The following is a 22,721-nucleotide window of genomic DNA, read 5'->3' as shown; positions in this document are numbered from 1 at the left end:
CCAGGCACTCTGCATTCAACTAACCTGGCTGAGCATTTGGTGAAGAAAACAAAAGTGCATTGATTTACTCAGCTGCAGCTCCAGCCCCTTTGTCCTTCTTCCCCCAGCAAGCAAACCTAGTAACTGCGGGCTGTCATAGAGCACATCAGCACTTGGCAATGATTTCCTAGCTCAGAAGCCAACAGGAACCAAGCAATGTCTCCAACACTGCTGGGGTGGCATGTTTAACTGGGCGGAGGGACAGGGAGCTTTTACCTGGCTTACACACGATATAAGGCAAAGTGCGTGCATATCTCTTAAGAGCTGGCAGAAAGGCACAGGGCACAGGATCCTATTCAGTATATCCATCTGCCCCAGTGGGAAGAGGAAAGAAATTGCTGTTCTATATTATCGAATGTCATTGTTACTCAGAGAAAAACAACACACCTTTCTGGCTCCCCCAGCCAGACTGACCAGCACGTGTAACTGGACAAACTGGAGTCTGTCTAGATGCATGCAACGTGGGGAGACATTAAGAGCCTCTACTGCTTGGAGGATGCATCTTTCAGACGATGTAAAACCTACCTAGTTCATAAAAACCCACGGACTTTTTGCATGAGAAGGGGCATCGACCCTTTTTGCATGTTTCAGGCCCAATCCTGTCAACAGGATTTGAGTGCTAAGTGCTGTGCCCCTATGCAGGTACAAATGCAGCTCCCCTTTTCGGCAGGCAGGTAGGCTACATATGGCCAACTTTTAGTTACACAGATTTTAGGTTCACAATTCATCTTGTCCTTCCAAGCAGGCTCAGAAGGGATCCATTCCAGCCACTTGAGCTCTGTGGTGATCCTTTCCCGCCTCAGTGGTTAAGCCACTTCCCCAGGAAGTGGGAGACCCAAATTCTAGGCCTCCCTCCTCAGCCTAGAGGGGGTTTGAACCCATCCCTCCTGCCTACCAGGGCAGTGGGTGGCCACAAAGGCTAGGCAGGGCCAGAGCACCCTCCACTCTCTGTTGAAGACAGCCCACTGGTTGGCAAGGACAGCTGCAAGGGAGAGGGAGCCTGGCTATGTCTCAGAGTTGTGGGCACTGCCCTCATAGGCAAGGTGCCACCACTATCTACCCTTTTTGTCCAATGAGTAATGCACGCCAAATGCACCCACTGGGCACCACTTACCAGCCTAACAGAGTCTGGGCCTTAACCTCGTGACACAAAGAGCTTGGGTCATTAAGACACATGGGCAAAGTCAACTCAGGTCCACTGAACTAACAGAGGATGCAACCACTGCCCCCTCTGGGAGCATTGCAACTGCACCTGGCCCTCCCAGTACCACCCTAATTGACAGTGCTCCCAATCTAGAAATAACCCAGAAGACCTTGCCACCAGCAATAACACTTGAGAGCACTATGCTACCTTGCAGTATCTTTCACTAGATGTGTCTGTGTGGCATGCCACAAAGACAAGGTGGGGTCCCTGGTAAACAGGGCCAAAATACAGCTGGAACTCAAGCTATGTGGAAGTCTGTCTGGCTGTGGGTGCAGCCCTTTTCTTCAATAAGCAGGTTGTGTTTGAGGAAGACTATGATTTTCCATAGTGGGACAAGAGAACCTATGAAAAAAGGGCTTCAGGAATCCCAGAAGGGATTGGTCCAAGCACTACTACACATGGGAGGATTAAAGCAATTCGGAGTTTAAAAGTGTCAGAAAGCAGACCGGCTCACCCACTGCAAGGGCAACCAGCTATTTCATGCAGCCAGCTGCTCTGTGAAATTCCTCACTGCGTGAAGACAAGTCCTGCCTCACTCAGATATTGCCCCTGTTGAATATCTGTCAGGCCCTGTACTTTTTGCCCCTATGCTATAAACTTGTAACACAGAAGGAGAATCAATCCACTGCCGACTTTTAAGGCACACTAAATAAAGCTGCTCCTATTTCTTGTCTGCATGTGCACTCTTCTCAAGCTGCAAGTGCAGTGACCTTACCTCACCCAGATCACCCCACCCCTCCGCCCACAGTATGCTTGTTTTGTCTTAATCTGACAATTCTTCGGGTAAATCGGCTTAACAAGCTGCAAGGCCTGCTCCAGTGACAGCAAACTCAGCATTAAGCAGCCCTCTGTTAGCTTGGCACCGTCTTCAAAGCTGCTCTCCTGTAGGAAACAAGACCTGCAGCCCTCGCTTGGTGCTGAGGGGAAGGCAAGAGCAGGTGCCTTAATTAAAACCACTTGCTGTAGGACTGAATTTCAAGGAGGGGTCTTCCTCCCTTGCCAGGACACACAAACCTTGGGAATGGCCTCGGTCAGGGCATAGCTGGCTTTGTCGCTAAGCCACACTTTCTCCTTGGGAGAGAGACCCGTGCAGATGGCCTGCAGCTCTGTCAGGATCGACTCATATGGCAACACCTGAATTTTAAACTCAGGCTCCAAGGTGGAATCGAGCTGCAGATGCTTCCTCACAGCCGGGTCTGTCATGCGGTCGCCATCGATAAACAGCCTGCAGGAATATATCGGGAGGGAGCACATGAGTGCCAGTGAGATGGGAAGGGAGAGTTGCAGGGGAATCCTGCTGTGCTGGTGACATTTAGTGGAGAGAAAAGGCTTTTACTGATAAAAAGTAGTACTTCAGGCCATCTGACCTCCAAGCACTTTGCACCTCACTCTGAAATACAGCCTCAGCCCTCCCCCAGGAGGTACATGTCCTCTGTTTTGCAAACGGACACTGAGTCGCAAAACATACATACAGTACAACAGTGGGGGGCTGCTTTTTTGGAAGGTGTGCTATAAATTAGCCCCACACCCACCCTAAGAGCCACTCTGATCCTCTTCCCCAGCCCAACCTGCTGTCCTCCTTTCTGCCCCCTGCCTTGTGCTCCATGCCTGATCTGCTGCTCTGCTTTCTGTGCCATTCCCCAATCTGCCATGCGCCCCACACAGAAACTGCCTGAGCCACTTGTGGTGCCCATGCTGCAGGTTGGCCACCCCTGTAGCACTACACTGCAGTTATGAACAGAACCCCCGGGGCCGGGTGCTAAGCATTAGACCAGGGGTCAGCAACGTACAGCTCGTGGAGCCTGCTGAGCTGGAGGGCATTGCCCTTGCCCATGCCCACAACGAGGCTAGCTAGCAAGCAGCTATGCCAAAGCCAGACAGCTTCCAGCTGTGCCTGCAATGCAGCCAGGGTTGGGGGAGATCAGGGAGAAGTTGCAGCGGTGCAGATGCCATTTGTAGATGCCCAGCCCCACTGCAGCTCTCCATGGGCTGGAAGCTATGCCTGCGCTGCAGCCAGGGAGCAGGGAGACATGGCAGTGGTGCTGGTACAGGCACAGCTCCCAGGATCTGGGGGCACAGGTGAAGCCCCACAAATGCAGAAGCCACCAGCCTATGTTGGACTGGAATCTGGTTGTTCTGGCCTGTGGCTTGTTGAAGGTTGCCAGCCTCTGCATTAGACCACGCACATTTGGCAGGCAGTGTGATGTATTCTAACAATCCCAGAATCAGCCATGAAGCCTGTTGCAAGGAACAGGATCGGGGCGCAGGTCAGTGCTCAAACCCCTGGACATCTTTTGCTGCTGCGGTTTTTACATGACTCTGGTGAATCACCTCCTGGAATTGCCCCAGGGGAATAAGTTCTCTTGCATCTGTACCTGGGGCAAATGCTCTGGACACCACAAAGATCAGAAAGGGCTTTGCATAGTCCTGTTTTTACAGATGGAGAAAGTGCAGCACAAAGAGACAAAAGCATTTTGCCCTGGATCACCCAGCCAGCTGCACAGACAAGAACATAATCAAATCTCCCTGACCCACTCATTCTCCTGCTGCAGTGAGATAAAAAATGCTAGGGAGGGGCATTGCAAAGGCAATTTAAAGAGACGCACACAATGCCAGAACCAGGTTTGGGGAGAAAACGGGCTTGGATCCTCAGGCAACAATTAGACGAGATAAGGAAGGGGCAAACACAAATACCTGATGCTGTTAATTCCTATGATGGCATAAGCAAAAAATACGGGATTGTATTCAACATCGGAGCCTCGGAGATTGAACAGCCCTAGAAGGAGAGAGCCCATAATTATAGCCCTGTCTTCATGTTTAAGATCAACAGTATTAAAGGAAAAAAAAAAAAAACAGACTGAGGTTTAATGCAAACTGACAGTGCATTAAAGCCAGGCTCCAGTGCCTGCAATCCTTATTGCTTTATTGGAAGTAACGGACTTTCACCGCAAGATGGCACTGGAGCCATAGCTACCAAGCTAACAGATCTCATACCCACCTCTAAAGACAGGGACTAGTTTGCAAATATCTGGCATACCACAGGGGCAAGCAGGCTACGAAGTGTCCATGAAAAACTCCTATGCTAAACCCACCTAGCCAAGAAGGTACTTCTAGCAGACAGCATTTTTGGTACAGGAGAAAGCAAATGCCCTAATACTCCAAAGTGGCCTTTGCTTTGGGTACCCTGAATTTCAGACCCTGGGCGGCTTTGATTTTCAAAACCGCTGTTCACCTTCAGCCACAGGTGAGAAGCTGGGTATTCAGCAACTCCGGAAGTCATGTTGAGCCCTCTGACTAGGAGGGGTCAGTCCCCTTTTGGAAATGTTCACTAGGGGATAAGGAACAGCATTTGTATCTCCTAAATGCTAGGCTGGCACGGCACCCTGAAGGCTGTGTGATTTCAGTCGCATCAAAAACAGTATATTGCTTCTGTCCCCGGGAGAGAACAGGTAACCCAAAAGAAGCAGACCCCCACAGACCTCTATGCTGAAGGGGAAGTTATGTGCCTGCTAAGCCAAATGAAGGTCCCCATACAGTGAGGAAGTGTTGGTGTCCTCTTCAGCGTCACCCCCTCACCTGCAAAAGCTGTCCCAGTTTTGAAAATTACAAAATGCAATGGCTAAATATATGGGTTCAAACATGGGAAGGGAAGAGGGAACGAGATCAGCACCTGGAAATAAGTGTCTCCTATGATCTCTCTGTATGCTACTATTAGTCTTTCCCAAACCCCCTTCTTCATGGTCAACCCTTGCCACGTAGAGGCTGTAACCACCTGAGAGCTGGGATATGTCCCTGCTTTAACTGGAAAGCAGTGTAAATATCGAAGGAAAGAAGCCATTCTCTGCTAACTGAGGGCTCCCTAGGGTCGCATTCGCTGCTATCAAATGCATTTCCCCTTCAACACAGGAGGCCCCGGGCTTACTTATAGAAATGCATACGCGTTGCACTGACCGTACTTGTGACTGCAGCAGCAGTATCAGGTGTGTTGTTTCTACAGTGGAACTGAAAATTTGTTAGGGTCATTTGTACTCCCAAGCACGTGCTGCTCATGACACAGCATGTCAAACACACGAAGCATGAAGCACACAAAGCTCAAACAATGCTAGCGCTGCTGAGCACCGCTCTTGTTGCTCTTCCTCAGGTATGGTCCTGACAAGGCAACAGCAGGACACAGGTGTCTCCACCAGGGTGTATTCTAGGCTCAGTCTGGGGTTCAGAGATATTATGCTTGCTCATTAGGCAGCAATTATAGTCTCCTCAGGCCTGTTCTGGCGTTGCTCTCACCAGTCCAGCGGACCTCTGAGGCTTGGGATAGAGGCCAAAATAGGATAACAAAGTGCTGGGTACACTAGGAACCCATGACCCATGGGGAAGCTCCTGCTGGTGCTTGGTCAGTGCTTTGTCCCCACTTGCACTCAGTCTAACCCAGAGGCAGACGTGCACCCTCACCAAGTCTGCAGAGGAGGAGAAATGCTGGAGGGCAGAGCTAGGGTTCAGAGGTACCTAGACAAACTGGAGGACTGGACCAAAAGAAATCTCATGAGGTTCAATAAGGAGAAGTACAAAGTCCTGCAGAAAAGGACCTGGGGTTGCAGTGGACAATAAGCTGAGTATGAGCCATAAGTGTGCACTTGAGAAGGAGGCTAATGGCATGCTGTGCTGCATTAGTAGGAACATTGCCAGTAGATGGAGGGAGGTGATTCTTCTCCTCCATTCAGCACTGCTGAGGCCGCAGCTGGAGTCCTGTGTCCAGTTTTAGGCCCCCCACTACAGAAAGGATGTAGGCAAATTGGACGGATTCCAATGGAGGACAACAAAAAGGGTTTGGGGGCTGAGGCACATGATGTACGAGGAAAGGCTGAAGGAACTGGGCTTATTTAGTCCAGAGAAGAGAAGACTGAGGGAGGATTGAATAGCAGCCTTCAACTCCCTGCAGGGGGGTTGCAAAGAGGATGGAGCTGGACTGTTCTCAGTGGGGGCAGGTGACAGGACAATGAGCAACGGTCTCAAGTTGCAGCAAGGGAAGTTTGTTAGATATTAGGAAAAACTGTCTCACTGGGAGGATAGTAAAGCACTGGAACAAGGTTACCCAGAGAGGTGGTGGACTCTCCATCCCTGGAGGTTTTTAAGACCAGGGTAGACCAAGCCTTGGCTGGGATGATCTAGTTGGAGACGGTCTTGCTTGGAGCAGGGGGTTGGACTAGATGTGACCTCCTGAGGTCCCTTCCCACCCCCATTGTCTGTAATCCTATGAAGTGGGGACTAGCAATGGACCCACTGGGTCATGTTACAGGAGTCTGCACACTGAAGAGAGAGAGCTGGGGCCTAGTTTCAGCACATGTGAAAGCCACCAAGAGCCTTGTGGAAAGCATGTGCATGTACACTAGCCTGAGAGACTCATGCTGCCGGTGACACCTTGTGAGCAAAGCGACACCAACAGCTTTGCTGCGGTAATGGCACCCCTAGCTGGAAAGGCTTCAAGAGTTTAAAACAGCTGCCTTGTTCTGGAGGTAGTGAGGGAAAGGTGGCGAGGACTACAGGATATTTTATGGCTAGAATATCTCATCAGTCAGTTCCTTCCTCAAGCTGCCTGGGTTTAATACACGACCTCCCTTTCCCTTGTCTCCTGGGCTGTGTTTCAAGTGTAGTGATTTGCTGCAGACACAGAGCCAAGATCTGCTCCCAACTCCTCTGAATTTACATCACCATGAGTGAGAGCAAACTGCTGGGCCCCTGGAAATGAATGCTCACCACTTATGCCCGTCTCACAGCTGCATCTGATACAAGTTAATCAACACACAACACGCAAACCCCTGGCATAATCTCCACCTCTTGGCACTGGCTCCCTCTCTCCTGTCCCAGCCGTGAGGGAGAGTTATGTTGTACAAGAGACAGATACGGATAGCTAACAACCCAGGCAGGTGGGATACTTGCATGCTACTTCATCCAAGGCTGTAACCACAAGCCATGGGACCTTTCTCTCAGCCATCTTCAGGCGCAGAATTGTGATCTTCTCTTTCCAGCCCACCCCTGCAAAATACACAACAGACGCTGTCTGAGGAGAGGTTTGTTCTTTAACTGCATGTGCTACAGTTCCTCTATTACTAGGAATAAAAACAGCAGGGAACAGCCACGATGCAAGGTAAAAAAAGCCCAGAATTTCAGCAGAGCCAAACAACCTATTGTTGACCTGTTCCCCTTCCCCTTCCCCTTCCCCTTCCCCTTCCCCTTCCTTTATGGACACAGCTGGGTCTCAAACTAAGTGTTCCCTTTTCCCAAAGACATATTTTTAATGCACCCAGCTCTATGGACTCCAGACTCCAAAAACTTGTTTCTGGTTTTCAGAAAACCTGGAAGAGAATAAATGGAGTCTTGTTAGATCCTTAATTTAATCAGACTTTTCTGGGCTGTTGTCAAACTTCTCACGTCATTTTAATGGGGAAAGAGAGGACAAAGAAAGGATTGAAAGAGAATCCAGCCCAAGGTTTGATCCCACTGACCTGTGTAACTGAGACCCAGGGTGATCAGAGGTTTGCAAGGTCGCTGAGGGCGATCTACCCAGACCACATCAATGAGGTTCTCTGAGACTGGCACGAGAGTGTGGCCAGCACTTCTCAAGACTTTGGACATCCTCTTCCACTGATCTGCCAAAGGGGAGAGAGTTCAGAGCTGACTACAAAGGCAAACAGTGAAATGCTAATGTCCCCTCTTTGTGAGGGGAAGCTGGAAAAGTCTGAGCTTTCTCCTTCCCTTTGGCTTGCTTTTCCTCTCCCAAAGCACGTAAGAAGACAACGAGATCTCCATCCTTGGAGGTTTTAGGACCTCCGCTGACCTCCCTGGACCCAGCCTTTGGAGGCTGGAAGCAACTACATACACTAGACTCCTGACGCCCAATCTCCCCACAGGCCCAATGCACAAACAGTGGCGTCAATGAAATAATTTCATCATCTCAAAAAATATGGCTGGGGCCCACATTTTTATGGGATATAGCATATATCCTAGACACCCACATACTCTAGCCACACAAGGACTAGACTGACAGGCAGACCCTGAAGGTTCAGTGAAAAATGAATTTTCTAACCTAGGGACCAGATGCTGGTTCATGCAGCATAGACAAGACATGCATGCCAGAAAGACTGCAAATGCCAGGAGGAAGGTGGCTATTGACTCTGCCTCTTATGAAGGTCTTGGGTATACCTGTGCCCAGGTCCTGCACCTCTGACCTTATGACTGGGATTAGGTAGGCGTGACCAGGAAGCCACGCAAAGCCTTTGTCTCCTTATGCAATCCTGCTGTGTACAATTTATTCCACGCTCCAGCAAGATGCAGCCATTGCAGCTACTGACAGGATCCTAGAAAACCTGAAGGTTTATTTTGTAGCATGCTGATGTACCTCTTTGGGGACCTAGTGATGCATGATACCTTCAAGCAAATATTAGCCAGAACCTGATGCATACAGTAACTGATTGTCCCTGGGTCAACCACACCTACTACACAGCGGTGGCCATGTAATAGGTGACTGTCTATTACACAGTCACCTCTGAACTGGAATGCAGCAGCTTTTAACAGTTTCATCACATACACTGAACCTGGGAAATAAGGATGGATCCTCCGTCCTCCTAAAACTGCTAGGAATCTTCAAGTAAGCAGAATCTAATTCCCCCAAGCTAGAAGGAAGCGCATGAACTTACCAGCTGATATGATGAAAGGGTCCACTCCAACTCTGGAGCCCTCTGGGAGCACACTCACTAGCCAGTCCTCCTGAGAAGGAGTATCCTTCACCCCTAAAGGAGAGAAGGAGGGTTTAAATAGCATTCAAAGAGAGAAGGATGCAGCGGTGGTGTCTATGGACCTTTCCAATACAGCCCATGCCAACAGCAAAGTCACAGTTTCAAGCACATGCGAAGATATGCCTAGAATGATCGGGTTGGGCCTGGTCCTGCTTTCAGCAGAGGGTTGGACTACATAACCTCCTGAGGTCCCTTCCAACCCTCATTTTCTGTGATTTTATGATATGCATGTGGCATCTCCTGCAGATACACAACCCTATTCCTGCCATCTCCCTTTTGAAAGAAACTCTAATGCTGTGAAGGGCACTAGACTGGCATGAGTGCCCTCATATGCTCTGGCATCCACTAGCCAGACTGTACAGGCTCTCCACATAGCTCGCAATGTGCATCAATAGCATGGACTCCCACTCACCCATCTTCATGAGAGTCCAGTTGTTGTCCATTTGACTGGCTGCCTGCAGAAAGTAGCGTCCATCCGTCCACATGGCTGCATTCTGCTCGGTTATAATGGCAGTACCTGGGTGGGGAGTATAACAGCAGTATAATGGGGAGCAAGGAAAAGGGAATGTTTCTTGTTATCAGAATCCAGGCAGGCACAGACTAATGTGTTTTGGTACCTCATTCACAGGTCTAACACCGTACTAATAGGAACATGGACTGTTGCATCCAATTAAGCTGCAAACCCCTTTAGAGTCCTGCATCGGACAGTCTACAGCAGGGGGCTGAACATATCTTTCCAGCCCCTTCAGACTGGTTTGGCTTAAGCCCAGCCCAGCCATGCCAACCCAGTAGCCTGCCAACCCAGGGCTACTCTGACCTGGCTCAACATGCTGCAGAGTGGCTGGCTAGGGTATGAGAGTGAGCTTCTACACATGCACTGCAACACAGTAAATAATTTCACCGTAGGATAGCACTTGTGTTGGGCAGTACTAGCCTACAGCAGAGTTAATTAGTTTACTGCGGCCTAATAGCACCTCATCTGTAGACGCTGACACTTTACTGAGGAGCTAGTCAGGTCCACAGTAAAAGTCCCGTGCAGATGTGCCCAGTGTGAATGAACCAAATCCCTCTTTCCAGAATTACTGTGACCGGGCAACAGGTTGGGCCCAAGAGACTGAAGCTCAACACTAACACATGATGGGGGCAGTCCCTGTCCCAGTAAACAAGACAGAGTGGAAGAAAGGAAGTAAGATTAACTTCACTTTAGGGTGCAAAGCTGTGGTGGCATGGATAATATCACAAGGTACCAAAGAAACAGGAACTGAAGTCAATGGGATCATTCACATGCTTCAGTGAGAGCATGTGTTTATATCACTTGTTAGATCAAGGGCAAAGATGTTAAGAGGCTTGACCAAGGTTATAAAGGAAATCTGTGGCAGAGGTAGGATTTGAACCCAAGTCTCCCGAGTCCTAGGCCCAGCCCTACAAGTGGCTATTTTCTCTCTTACAAATAGAACTTGCTGGAGGACAACTTCAAAGCCCCATCTAAGCTCACCAAAGCCTTTTTAAGCTGCTTGAGCCTGAACCATTTTAAAATAAAAGCTTTCATTCAGCACATGCTGTCTGAGCCCAGGACAGACCAAGCCGGAAACATCAGGTCCTAGAGGCAGGAACAAAGCATTTCCAAATACAAGGAGAGGATTCAAAGCAGAGAAAGGAAGGATGTGAGGAAGCCACCCACAATGTATGAAGTAACGGGGGGGGGGGATTGTTTTATACAGGTACCACCCTGCTGCTCTGTATCCTTAGCACTGTCCTCGCAAGGAGCTAAATGTGCTCGACAGAAATTAATGAAGGAAGCCTCACAACACTGCACGCTAAGTCAGTGTTATTGGTTAGGGCCAAATTATGGCTGGGGAAAAAAAAGAGGTGTGAGGAGGTTAAGGGACTTGCCAACAATCACACACAGCAAGTATGTTGCAGAGGACAGAGCCCAGATCCTCCGACTTCCTGTCCCGTGCCTCGGCCAAGAGAACATCCTGTCCTCCTGGAAGATAAGCAAACTCTTTCCAACAGCTCCATTTCCCAACTCAATACTTCTGGCACTCGCCTCATTGGGAGGAGACTGGAAGGGTCTCGCACGCCTTGTTTACCCTCGATCCTAGCTCTGACTGCGAATGTGAAATCTGTTCAAGCGAGAAGAAATACATGCGAGGCATAAGCACCCCGTGGAAGAGTTAGCAGGACTTGCCTTCATACGAGGTTCACTCAGGGTTCAACCTTTTATGAAAGCACTGATATTACGTCATTCCAGCTGGTGGCCAACTTGTAATTTTGCAGATGCCAAAATGGGAAGGGAAATGTCCCAACATGTTGGTTAGGTTTGTCTTTCCACCCTGCGTACGAGCTGTGCATTAGACTTGCTTCTGCACAAGGGGGAACGTGGATTCAAATAACTACAGAGTTTCAGTACCTGCAGAGCCATCAAATCCAGAGATAAATGCCCGCCGGCAGTCACAGGGCGCAATGTACTCGCTCTGGAAAAATGAGAGATGCAGTAATTAGTGTCCAAAAAAATATCGGCAGATGAGAATGACTTTGATCAGCTCCATTTCTCTCTGAAAGGGTTCGACTGAGAGATAGAAACATGTTTCACCCCAGGCTCCCTCCTGCAGGACACTGAATGATGCACAATTATTTTATATTGATATCTGGTGATTTCGTTTTCAACCCCCCAGCCCTTTTCTCCCACAACTGTCTATAAACACTGATGTGCTTCAGTGTTTGCAGATGTTTATTTCGTAGCCAGCCTCCTCTTTTGGCAACAAACAGCTCCTGCCTTTGAAGCTTCAGTGGGAGAGGAAAAGCACACACAAGCGCTCCTTGATCTCAGGAGGCGAGAGTACACACTGCATTAAAGCTTTAAACTTGGCTCCGTTCATTGATGTCCCTCTAGTTGGAGCATACAAGAAGCACTTGAAATCTCTCCCTCCCCGTAAAACAATGACATTAAAAGGAAACCGTCAGGGTGTTGGGCCAGAAAGCTTTTAAGCCCTTAGGGCAAGACATCAATCCTCTCACCTTTTTGTCCCCTGTTCACATCCAGCCCAAGCCAGTACTAATCAAAGGTACTGATTATTATCACTGCACAGGTGATTCCCTATGTGAAGCAAGGTGTGCAGGAAGGGGTTGGGGAAGAGAAGGGAAACTTGAGGCTAGATCAAAGGTTGACACCACGGTTGGCAGGCATGGGCACTTTTTTTTGCACGCACAGCAAAAATCCCTGAAGAACTAAAACAGCTGAGGAGGTCGAAATACCCAGAGTCCAGAGCCTGCTGCCAAAATGAAAAGGGAAAACTGATTGCTCTTGGAACCAGCCAGCACATCCTGGATTGGGATCCTGTACAATCACAGGTCAGCATGGCTCAACTTGTTTTTAATTAACCTGCCCCATTCAAACAAGCAGCTTAGTCCTAGCCAGCAGCACCGAGGCTGGAGCTCTCGTCCCCGGTTCGAAGTAGCTGCAAAGATCCCCCTGCAAGAGTCTGCAAAAGGAGCAAAGGAGAACCATCCTCTCTCTTCCCAATTCTTCTGCAGCACTGAACGGCCACAAACAGAGCAGAAGACACCATGAGGTTAAACATCAGGGGCCTGACTCTCCATTTGGTCCGGCTCCCGGTGCACGTGGCAGAGGGGGAGAACAGCACCCGGCTGGTGCAGCTGCCAGCGCACCCGCTCAGAATCCGCCAGGACGTTTATTCTCCAGAAACCTTTTTCTAAGTTTCAAACACAAGCTATTGAAAACTAAAGAGCTTGGGAAAAGCGATGGGGCAGGAAGAGGGCTCAGAAGGCTCCTGATTTAGCAGTGTCTTTCCGTCACTTGTGTGATAACTGCAATGCCTGCTAAAGCCAACACTGTGCACCTGTAAATGCCAAGCACCGTGTGGAGCTGCTGCCCACCAAAGCCAGCCAGATGATGGGAGCTCCACTTGTGGCTTCCCTGAACCTCATACTCACCCCTACCCCGATCAGGCCCTTCACGGCTGCCCCCCACCACATCTGCTGCGTTCCTGTCAGCCAGCAACGTGCCCTGAGGGAAAGCAATGGCCCCATCCTGGCAGCACCACATCCAGAGGGCACTCTGCATTGAGTAACCGCTTTGAAGTCAAAGGGATCACTCACGTGAGTGAACATGTGCAAGGTCAGGCCCTACAGCAGTGAAATCTGCTGGATTTGCTGTCCAGTAGCAGGTGCGGTGGCTTCTAGCTCCAATGCAGCACAGCAGTCGGAACAGTCCACTGTACCCTCCGGACTGACCCTGACCCAGGACTATTTAAAGCAAACCCTACCGCATACCTTGGGGATGGATCCATGCTCACTGCAGCAAGGTCAACACCACTGTGAAAGCCAGAATAGGTCAGGGCAGGGTGTGGAAAACTGCATGCCATGCTGAGCAGAGGGCACTTCTATCCACCCCGATTATGGTGCAGTGGTTACTAGTTGTGGAAGACCAGCCTGACAGGATGGTCAAAGACAGGACGACAGCAGTGTTGGGGTGGGAGTGAATCGAGTCATGGTGGAGCCCGGGCCAAAATCACCCATCCAAACCCAACTCAATGGATAACCTCCTTCCACAACACCCCTGACATATCCAACTGGAACAGCCCCCAGCTTCAAGGAAATACAAACCCCAGGTTCACTTTGAACGACATGGGTCTATCAAGCTATTACCACTACAGTCGGTGTCACGATACATATCCTGACAAATGCAACATGGCAAAACATGGGTTTCTCAAGATCCTTACCAAACTGGAAAAAAGAAAAAAACAGGAAAAATATTTGGTTTGGTCAGAGAGATGTACACGTTTAAAAAAACTGTTTGATGAAATGGGGAGGAAAATGAGGAATTTAATTTTGGTTCAACCCCCCAACATTTTGTTCAATCCAAAAATGAAATGTTTTATTTCACTTCCAAATTCTTTAACCCTTTTCAACACTTTCTTCTTTTCTTTTTTTTTTTTTAATTTAGGCCAATTTTTAAAGAAATAATGCCTTTTCAATACCAAAAAAATCAAAAAGTTTTATCTGAAAAAATGTTCAAAACAAGATTCCTAAATGAAATCTCTCACTTCCAAACAGCTGAAACAAACTGTCCCCGTGTTATCAAAGCTTCCCTCCATTATGTTCCAGCCACAACAGTTTGCTGAATTCAAGCCAATTCTGCGAACAGTTGCAGTCTCTCAAAACCCATTTCTGTCTGGTTTTACCATTCATCAGAAATACTCCTGCCAGGTCTATGACTAACAGCTAGACTGGGATTGTCAAAAGAACTAAAATGAACTGTGTGTACTGTGGGAGACTGGCACCTACTTCCTTTGGTTCCTAGAAGAACCTCAGCCCTCTCTTTTGTGCCATGGGCTGAGAAACTGGAGTGCCTCACCCCCACCGGCACACTGGCAGTATTGGCTCAGGACAGACCTTTGACCTTTCTGACCCAATGTCCAATCTATGGGAGTCGTCTCATGGACTTCAATGGGTGGTCACCCGGCATCTCCCCCACTTAACAAGCTGGTTCACAAAGATGCTGACTATTCCCTCCGATCTCCTACCACCAATTTAGAGCTATGCTATGGCTTTGGGGTCCAAAATCAAAGTGAATGGTGCAGCCAAGATCCAGCGCTGGCTAAAATGGTCCTAAATTCCAGGGCAGTGTCAGGGAAGTCAGAGCTTCTGAGAGAGGCCAACTCGGTTCCTCACACCAAGTAAATGTGAGAAGCTCATGAATCAGATTAAGGTTTTAATAGGAGGTGTGCTGCAATGTTCTGGATGGTAAAATGCAGACGATGCCACAACGCACTAAGAAAGGGAGCTGGGGATACATCACACACCACAGGAGAAGGGTTTTAAGGTTCACCCTAAGCTGAACTCCTGGAAACTGCAGCTCAACACAATCTATCAGGAGCCTGCAGCTCTCTCCTGGTACAGCGGCTGGAAATGGGGCAGCTCTCACAGCAGAGGAGACCTCCTAGACACAAACCAAAAGGCCACATAACAAGCAGCTTTCATCAATCACTTCTTTCCACACTATTTTGTTCTGTACAGAAACCTGAACAAATGGCCCAGCAGGGCGTGAAACCATGGGGTTCCTTGCATTACTGCATTCGCTGTCGGAAACACCAATATGGGGGTGGGGGAGAGGGAAAGGAGCCCTGCAGGAGGCACCCCTTCACATACGTGACCACATTTAAACTTTCACCAAATGAGCCCAGAGTTACGTGTGGGCGAAGACGGAGCTTGACGCACAAGCGTGCTGACTAGCAGCAGGGGAACCCTTCACCTACTGCACCCAGCTGCCAGGCCAGTCTCTTCAAAGGGAATATGTTATTACCGTGTTCCCAGGGCCCAGTTCAAGCTGCTTTACACTCTGTGTCCACGTCTGTACAGTACTTGCATGCCAAGCACACAGATTCAGGAGCTTTTGACATGCATTTGCAGAGATGTTAAGGGACAATCTTGGAGCCTAGTCAAGAGGAAATTGGGCCCTTTCAGATCTCAAATGATGGAGGGATAAAACACTCCTGTAACACAGACTCTGAAAATGGAGGAGAGCCTATGGAGACAGTGAGAAAGGGGTCAACAGTTTGAAGTTGTGCTGGTCTAAATCCCTACCATTCACCACGGCAGCCTTAAGTGCAGGAGACACCCAAGCATCATGACAACCACAATGATTAAACTCCCAAGACAGAAGCCCTGAGATGACCTCCTGCACTTGGTACAGAGAGGAGGACAGCTGGAGGGACAGGGGCCCAGATCTGAAGATACAAGAGGCATGGGACCTGCTCCCTAGGGTAGCAGTTCCCAAGCCATGGGTCATGATCCCAAATGGGGTCACAACAGCAGCAGATGGGGTTGTGGGATGGTGCTCTCTCCCATGCCATGTCCTTCCCACTGGGCTGCAGAGGCCCAGGGGAAGAGCAACAGAGAAGGAAGCCCCAAGCCCACAGTGGGCATCCCACATCCTCCTCACCCCTGCGGGTCCACTCTGGCCATGCCACCAGTGGGGGAAGGGACAGGGGCGGTGGGGCTGGGAGCCAGGCTCTGCACTCCAGCCTCAGCTGGGACTCAGGCACTGCTGCAGTGTGGGGGCAGGGGCTGCAGGTCCTGGCCCTGGGCTGCGGATTGGGAGTGAGGGGCACCAGCAGGGCCAGGGGGCTGGGAGTGAGGGGCACCTGGGAGGGGAAGCGAGTTGGGAGTGAGGGGCCATGCTGAGGAAACGTCTGGGAAGCACTGCCCTAGGGTCATCTCCAAAGCTCCTCCATGTGAGATCTGTAAAGACTCTGTGAAACTAGAAGCCATACTCCAAGGGCCAGGATGGGAAGAGCCAGTGCTTTGGCACGCCGTCCTTTCGACAGTCCCAGAGAAACTTTGCCCAAGAGTTACTGGCAGAACCACCAGCACTGAGTTTCTACAAAATAATAAACACAGAAGAAACCTCCCCAAACCATCTCTACAACAGCCCTCAACACTGCTCCCCAGCTCATCCAGGCTTTTATACTGGAATGATTAAAGCAAGCAAAAGAAATCAGAACCAGGACCATCTACAGGCTTTTACATTTCAGCTAGACCGAATCGCCACGACTCTGCTGTCCATACCTGGTGGGCATCTCCTGAAGGGACGATGTAGGCCTGGATGGGCTCTGTGATATGCTTTGAGCTCCTCATCACCTGGCACAGCTGCTTCAGCAGCTCTGTAGTAACCTTTGAACTCATCTTCCTACCTGCAATACAAATTAGAGGCAGTATCGTAACACTTCTCCAGCACTGTCTGCTTGTAAAGGGCCTGATTATATTCCCACTCAAGTCAGAAGTAAAGCTCCCTTGGATGTCCACCACAGAAGGATCATCCCATACGACTTCTGGATTCCAGCTCCCTGCCATGTCTCATTTCACCTGATTCATTTTAAGGACAAGAGTTTGGGCTTAACCCTTTAAGGTCAGATCATGCAGACCCCGGTGCAAAGCTTTCCCATATCAGTGAGTGACTCGTATGGATGATTGCATAATATATTGGTGTGACTGTGTAATAATATCCTAGTGTGATATCTCCACACCTTCCAGTAGCCAGCACCAGCAACCAGCCAGCTGAGTGCTTTCTCCTACCAAAGGAAATGCTCACTCTTAGCTCATCTGATAGAGGCCTGGGCACTTGGTGTTGAAGGTTTCTGGTTCAAGCTCCATTGTTGATCATGACATCTCTACCCATGGTCATCACGTAGGCAGAAAAGTCCTCAACTTGCCTTGCCCTGCAAAAATAGTGCCAGCTCTGATCTGCCCTGTCCCTTTTCTGGTTTCTGCACCCAAATGGATCAGTTCAAGATGCAGTTTTTAAAGCCTGTGTGAGAGCCCCAGTAGTGATTTTCCATAGATGCGTGGGTGGATTTCTGGATTATGTTAGACAAAACAGCCAGACATTCTCTCTGGATGCAGACAAGAACCATCCTCTGGGGATTTTTATACACCACTTGCATGTTATTTTTCATGTCGTTTATACAGCAGCCAGGAGCACAGCCCAGCAGTGGGAGGAACTGTCCTACAACCTTGTCCAGGAAGCCGGACAGAGAGTGTCCTGCATAGTCTTTCCTTAATCTGAACACGGGTAGCTGCTAGGCAGCATCTCAAGTGGGAGGGGAGGGAAAAAGGATATCTTAACAGTCCCAATCAAGATACAGATGAAGGCAAAGACCATTAAATAGACACCTTATCCATCAATACACCCACTGTAGCTTTTCATAATCTACTCTCTGCCTTCACAGAAAATTAGGACTGGAAGGCACCTCAGGAGGTCACATCTAGTCCAACTCCCTGCTTAAAGCAGGTCCATCCCAAATTAGATCATTCCAGCCAAGGCTTTGTTGAGTCAAGCCTTAAAAACCTCCAAGGATGGATCTTTTAAAAACAAGATTTACCATCCAATAATCTTCAACAGCTCTTTACAATGTGAACCCCAGACCTTTCTGGCACAGGAGATGCCAGGGAAGCCGGTGATGAGCATGAATATTATGGGCCTGATGCAGAAATTATAAGGTGATACATTTTATGCAAGTCAGATCACTTGATGAGAACGGTACTACGCCTTAGAGACCAAGACACTGCGCGTCTCTCAGACTTCTTCATCGGCCTCTTCCATCTCTATCTCCTCTTGGTTGACCCAGTGTTTCTCTGCAGGACCAATGCAGCACAGCTCTCTACAGGGTACTTTCAATGGCTTTATCTAATCTAATCATTCTTAAAGAAGATAGGATTTCGTCCTCGAGTTTCCCAGAGCATGGTTCAGAGACCAGCTGGTGGGCACGCCATGTTAGACATTGTATTATCATGTTTAGATCGGAGTGGCCAACCTGTGGCGTAAGTGGCAAGGGCAGCCTGTGTTTGTGGCACAAGGCAGATTGGGGAGGTGACAGGCAGCGCAGCAGCAGACGAGGCAGAAAGCAGAGCAGCAGATCAGGAAGGGAATACAGGGCGGCGAGCGGACTGCAGAGCAGCAGATAGGGCTGAGGAAGGATACTAGAGTCACTCAGGCAGGGTGCAAGCTAATTCATAGCACACCTGCCAAAAAGGATGGCCCCCACTAGTTTAGATCATTATATAGGGCAGAAAAATGCAATCATTTGTGTTTCCTAATGATTCATGCCCACATAGACTGAGTGGACAAAAAATGTGATCAATTAGCACTTGCGTCATCATTTTTTGCTACCCGTGAACTATTTTAATAGCCCCAGACCCTTACTATGTATATATATTTTGGGCTGCAGTAGCAAAGGGAAGTCCCTACTACAAGCGGGGAGGTGTGTACCAGTCCCTGGGAAGAGTGCATATTAAAAGCACAGTTTATGTAGAAAGACAAGAGCATGGGAGGCATGAAATATTACACAGGCACAGGGGGATGAAGGGACTTGTCCATGATCAGACAAAAAAGCTGTAAAATAGTCAAGAACAGATCTAAGCACCAATCCACGTATCTTAAACAACAGCCCCAAGCAGCAGGAGCACAGTAAGGTGCTGCCTGCCTTCAAGCTTCAGTTTTCTTTAAAAATGTGGATTTTGAGAGTACAAGACAGGACAAGACCGAAGCAGAACACGTGCTGCTATGCCACAGGTGAAATCTAGCCCCAGCAACAGCAAAGGCAAAAATCCTGTCGACTCCCCAGAGCAAGGAGGTCACACTAGAGTCGTCTCCAGGCAGGCTTCTGGGGGCACATACCTCTGCATGCTACCTGAGACCGTGCTTTACTTTTTTCCCTTCTGTGCAATGAGCTAATCACTGACACTCCCTGCTGAAGCAGGGACATGAGAAAGAAGGAGCAACCAAAGGAGGCCAGTTGTTTTTCTGGACGGGGCCTCCTTTCCCTAGGATGTACCCAACCTGTTGTGGGGAATGTGGATCAGATAAGTAAGGAACAAGAAGGAAGCAAGAGGGAGGGATGGGATGAAGAAAAAAAAACTAAACAGCACCCTACTGAAAGACTGACCTCCTCAATAAATGACCAGGCTAAAGGATCCCTGTCCAATTCTGTCAGTCTCCCCTGCGGCGATTCTCACCCGGGGCCACATGGCCCTGAGGTGCTGTATAATCCTTTCAAGGATGTCGCGAGGTACCACACAATATTAGCACCCTTATGTGTGCACATGCCTGCTCGGGATTCAGAAGATAAACCCACAGATTTCCAACAGGAATCCAGAGTATCAAAAACAGTCTGGCCTCTGCTGCTCTTCCTGCGCTCTTTGCAACACAACAATGGCTCTGTTACTTTTCAGTAGTCAAAAAAACAACCGAAAGCAAAGAGCTGGTGTTTCCCAGGGGGGTGTCCCGAGTCTATCAAGGGGTTCTTTGGGTCTTAAAAGGTTGAGAACCGCTGCTCTAGTACAAGAGTATTTTTCCCCCTGATCTTTGGGTGGTCACTTTGTTTGGTATTCCTGTGCTTTTAAGAGCAAAGCTGACCTTTCCCCTCTGCGGTAATTATAGCCCCAGACAAAGTTAAAATAGCTTCTCTGTCATTATTTGCTCACTCAGTGATTAGAACCAAGCAATACCAAAATTAAAGTAATTGTCTGGCTAGTGCAAGATGTAAGATACCTCTGTCTTGACATTTTCAAAGCCATCAAATAACCAGAGCCCACATTACCTGCCCTCTGTCGTCTTTCCCCAAGCCTGGATTCGTCTTGCCTTTGATTGCACAAATACCATCCAGCCCTTTGCTCTGCCTTATTAAGCTCACTGGTGCCTGAGAAAGCAAAGGGCAAAAATTAAAAGTTTAGCAGACTTTGGCCACCATAAAACTTCCTTAGCCAACCATAAGAGGCTGCAAAGCCACTCATGTTACGCCGGACTGTGTGAATTACTGATACCCTGTGTCCCATGGTGTGCAATTGCATGTGGTGTCAATGACAGAGCATTCATCCAACAAGTCAGGGTCATTTAATCTTCACCACTCATATGTAGCTTTGCACATTCAAGGCATGTTATACTCTTCACTGCTGTAAGGTTCCTACTGAAGAGTACTATTTTTCCATTTTGCAGATGGGAAAACTGAGGCAGTGTTGAAGTAACACACCCAAGGCCATTCAGCAGTCAGGACTAGATTTCCCCAAGACTTCCTAGTATCCAGTATGGTGTTTGCTCATTTCTCAGATGCAAGCATCAAACGGACTCACATCCCTTTTAATTACATGCTTGACAATTTGATACTCTATGCACTGCAGTGGATTTCACCTTTATTTTTCCCGAGTCTTATTTAAACTGTCTTTGTGAGCTTGTACTGAAAGCTTAACTATACGCAGAGAGTTTCTGGGCAGAAGAACATTAGACCAGAGGCTGTTCCTCCCTGGAAGTCGTTCAACGTGGCTTTCCCTTTGACATACCTCATTTTAGACAGACAAACATCTTGGAGGGAAAAAAATTTGGACAGCTTGTGCTTCAGACAGTAAAGAGCATGTGACCTCTGAAAACCAAAATCCAAAGTCACTTTTGAGAATGTCCATCACATTTGGGGCTGTTTTAGAAGTGTCCTGTTTTAGGAGTCATGCATTAAAGACAAATTCACAGCCCCCTCTCACCAATTTAGAAGTCAGTGCAGTGGCTGATATTACAGCTGGGACAGAGCGGGAGCTAAAATGTGGCATAGTATGTGTGTTATAGAAAGCGGTATGTACACAGAAACACCTGCCGGTCAACCTTCAAGGCAGAGGTCCCTGGAAAGAGGAGCTGGGGACATTTTAATCCTGACAGCTGAACTGCCTTGGGTGCGTTCCTGCAACGCTGCCTCGGTTTTCCCATCTGCAAAATGGAAAGCCAGTGCTCAACAGTCCTCTTACAGCAGCGAGAGCACAGCCCGCCTTGAGCGGGCAGGGAAGATGAAACGAGCGCGACTTGCAAACTTTCTCGCTCTTGCTCCCGCCGTATCCGACCGCGATGTAACGCGTGGCGCGACGCGGCCCGGCCGCCCTCCGGCCATTTCCCCCCCGGGGGCCGGGCCCGCGGGGGAGCGGCTCTGCCGAGGCCCAACGGCCGCCAAGGAAAAAGGAGAGCGATGCCACCACTCGCCCTGCCCGCGGCCCCCGGCTGCGATGGGCTCAAGGGAGGAGGCGGCCTCCGCCGGCCCGGCCCGGCCCGGCCCGGCAAGGGCGGGTGACAGCAGCTGCTGGCCTGGCCCGCGCCCTGCCCACGCCGCTGCCGCCCAGGCTGCCCGGGCCCGGGCGGGCTCCAGCACCTGCCCGGCCTCGGCTCCGCCGGCCGGGGGATGCTGGGCCCGGCCCGGCCCCGCGCCCTCACCTGCGCGCGCCCACCGCCTTCCTGCGCGCGCAGCCGCCTCCGCCCACGTGGGCCGGGCGGAGCCGGCGCGGCCGTGACGTCACGCGCCGGCCCTCCCCGTGACGTCAGAGGGACCCGGCCCGCGCCTCAGCGCTCGCCGGGAGATCCGGGGACTGGGCGGGGGGGGTTGTGAGTGGGAGGGAGGGAGGGACTGGGGCGGGAAGTGGGAGGGGGCAGATCTGGGGGCGTGTAGAGGGGTGGGAGGGGGAGCTCGGAGCAGCAGGACTGGGCGAAGCGACCTGGGGGCAGGGGCTCGGCTACCGGGGGTGGAGATGCCCCTAGGAGGGCTGGGAATTCGGTTTCTCCCTGCTGTAGATCTGGGGTCCGCGTCCCGCGGCCGGGGTCCTTCCCGGCCACTCGTTGGGTTCGGACCACCGTGCCCTCAGGGGTTTCCAGATCAAGCAGCTGGGGACCCCTCCTGGGCAGGGGACCTTGCCTGGGCTGTGCCTGTCCTGCGGGACCGGAGCGGAGGCTCCTGGCTTGGGGGTCTTGCCCCTCCACCCGGGGTCAGACCGATCACCGTATTTGGGGTCAGGAAGGAACTTTACCCCTGGTCAGGCTGACGCAGAGCAAGGCAAACCCCCTGTCTGTAAGGGGCGGAGGGAGGCAGGGCCCTCCACCCCACATCTCTTGAGCATTTTATATTGAGCATTGGTTACGGTGGTTCCCCTGCTTCACCTGTGACAGGTTCGGACGTTAGGTCGGTGTTGTGCCGGGGTTGACGGGAGTCTCGTGCAGAGTTTAGATGATGGTTGTGTGGGATGGTTTGGATAGGGCTGGACCTCTGCAGGCCCCTTGCAGCCTGACTTCTCTGTGACTCGGCCCTGCCTATCAGTCCCAAACCTCCAGGGCCATCCTGGATTTCACAGGATCTCACGCT

General features: G+C 50.1%; 1 protein-coding gene across 1 annotated transcript in view; it reads right to left on the bottom strand.

Moving 5' to 3' along the window:
- Nucleotides 1–21,917, bottom strand: part of XPNPEP1 (X-prolyl aminopeptidase 1) — a 40,053-nt gene extending 18,136 nt beyond the window's left edge. The window contains exons 1-10 of the mRNA XM_090056902.1: nucleotides 21,803–21,917; nucleotides 20,157–20,255; nucleotides 16,627–16,751; nucleotides 11,447–11,510; nucleotides 9,446–9,550; nucleotides 8,935–9,027; nucleotides 7,744–7,887; nucleotides 7,178–7,273; nucleotides 3,938–4,019; nucleotides 2,258–2,468 (exon numbers count right to left, since the gene is read on the bottom strand). Coding sequence (XP_089913028.1) covers nucleotides 2,258–2,468; nucleotides 3,938–4,019; nucleotides 7,178–7,273; nucleotides 7,744–7,887; nucleotides 8,935–9,027; nucleotides 9,446–9,550; nucleotides 11,447–11,510; nucleotides 16,627–16,743 — 912 coding nt within the window. The 5' untranslated portion in view covers nucleotides 16,744–16,751; nucleotides 20,157–20,255; nucleotides 21,803–21,917. The remainder of the gene's footprint in view (nucleotides 1–2,257; nucleotides 2,469–3,937; nucleotides 4,020–7,177; nucleotides 7,274–7,743; nucleotides 7,888–8,934; nucleotides 9,028–9,445; nucleotides 9,551–11,446; nucleotides 11,511–16,626; nucleotides 16,752–20,156; nucleotides 20,256–21,802) is intronic.
- Between the last annotated feature and the right edge of the window lie 804 nt (nucleotides 21,918–22,721).

Source organism: Crocodylus siamensis, chromosome 7 (genome assembly GCF_052110815.1).
Source record: "Crocodylus siamensis isolate JL-2025a chromosome 7, ASM5211081v1, whole genome shotgun sequence".
Taxonomy (NCBI): domain Eukaryota; kingdom Metazoa; phylum Chordata; order Crocodylia; family Crocodylidae; genus Crocodylus; species Crocodylus siamensis.
This window is presented reverse-complemented; position numbering and strand designations above follow the sequence as displayed.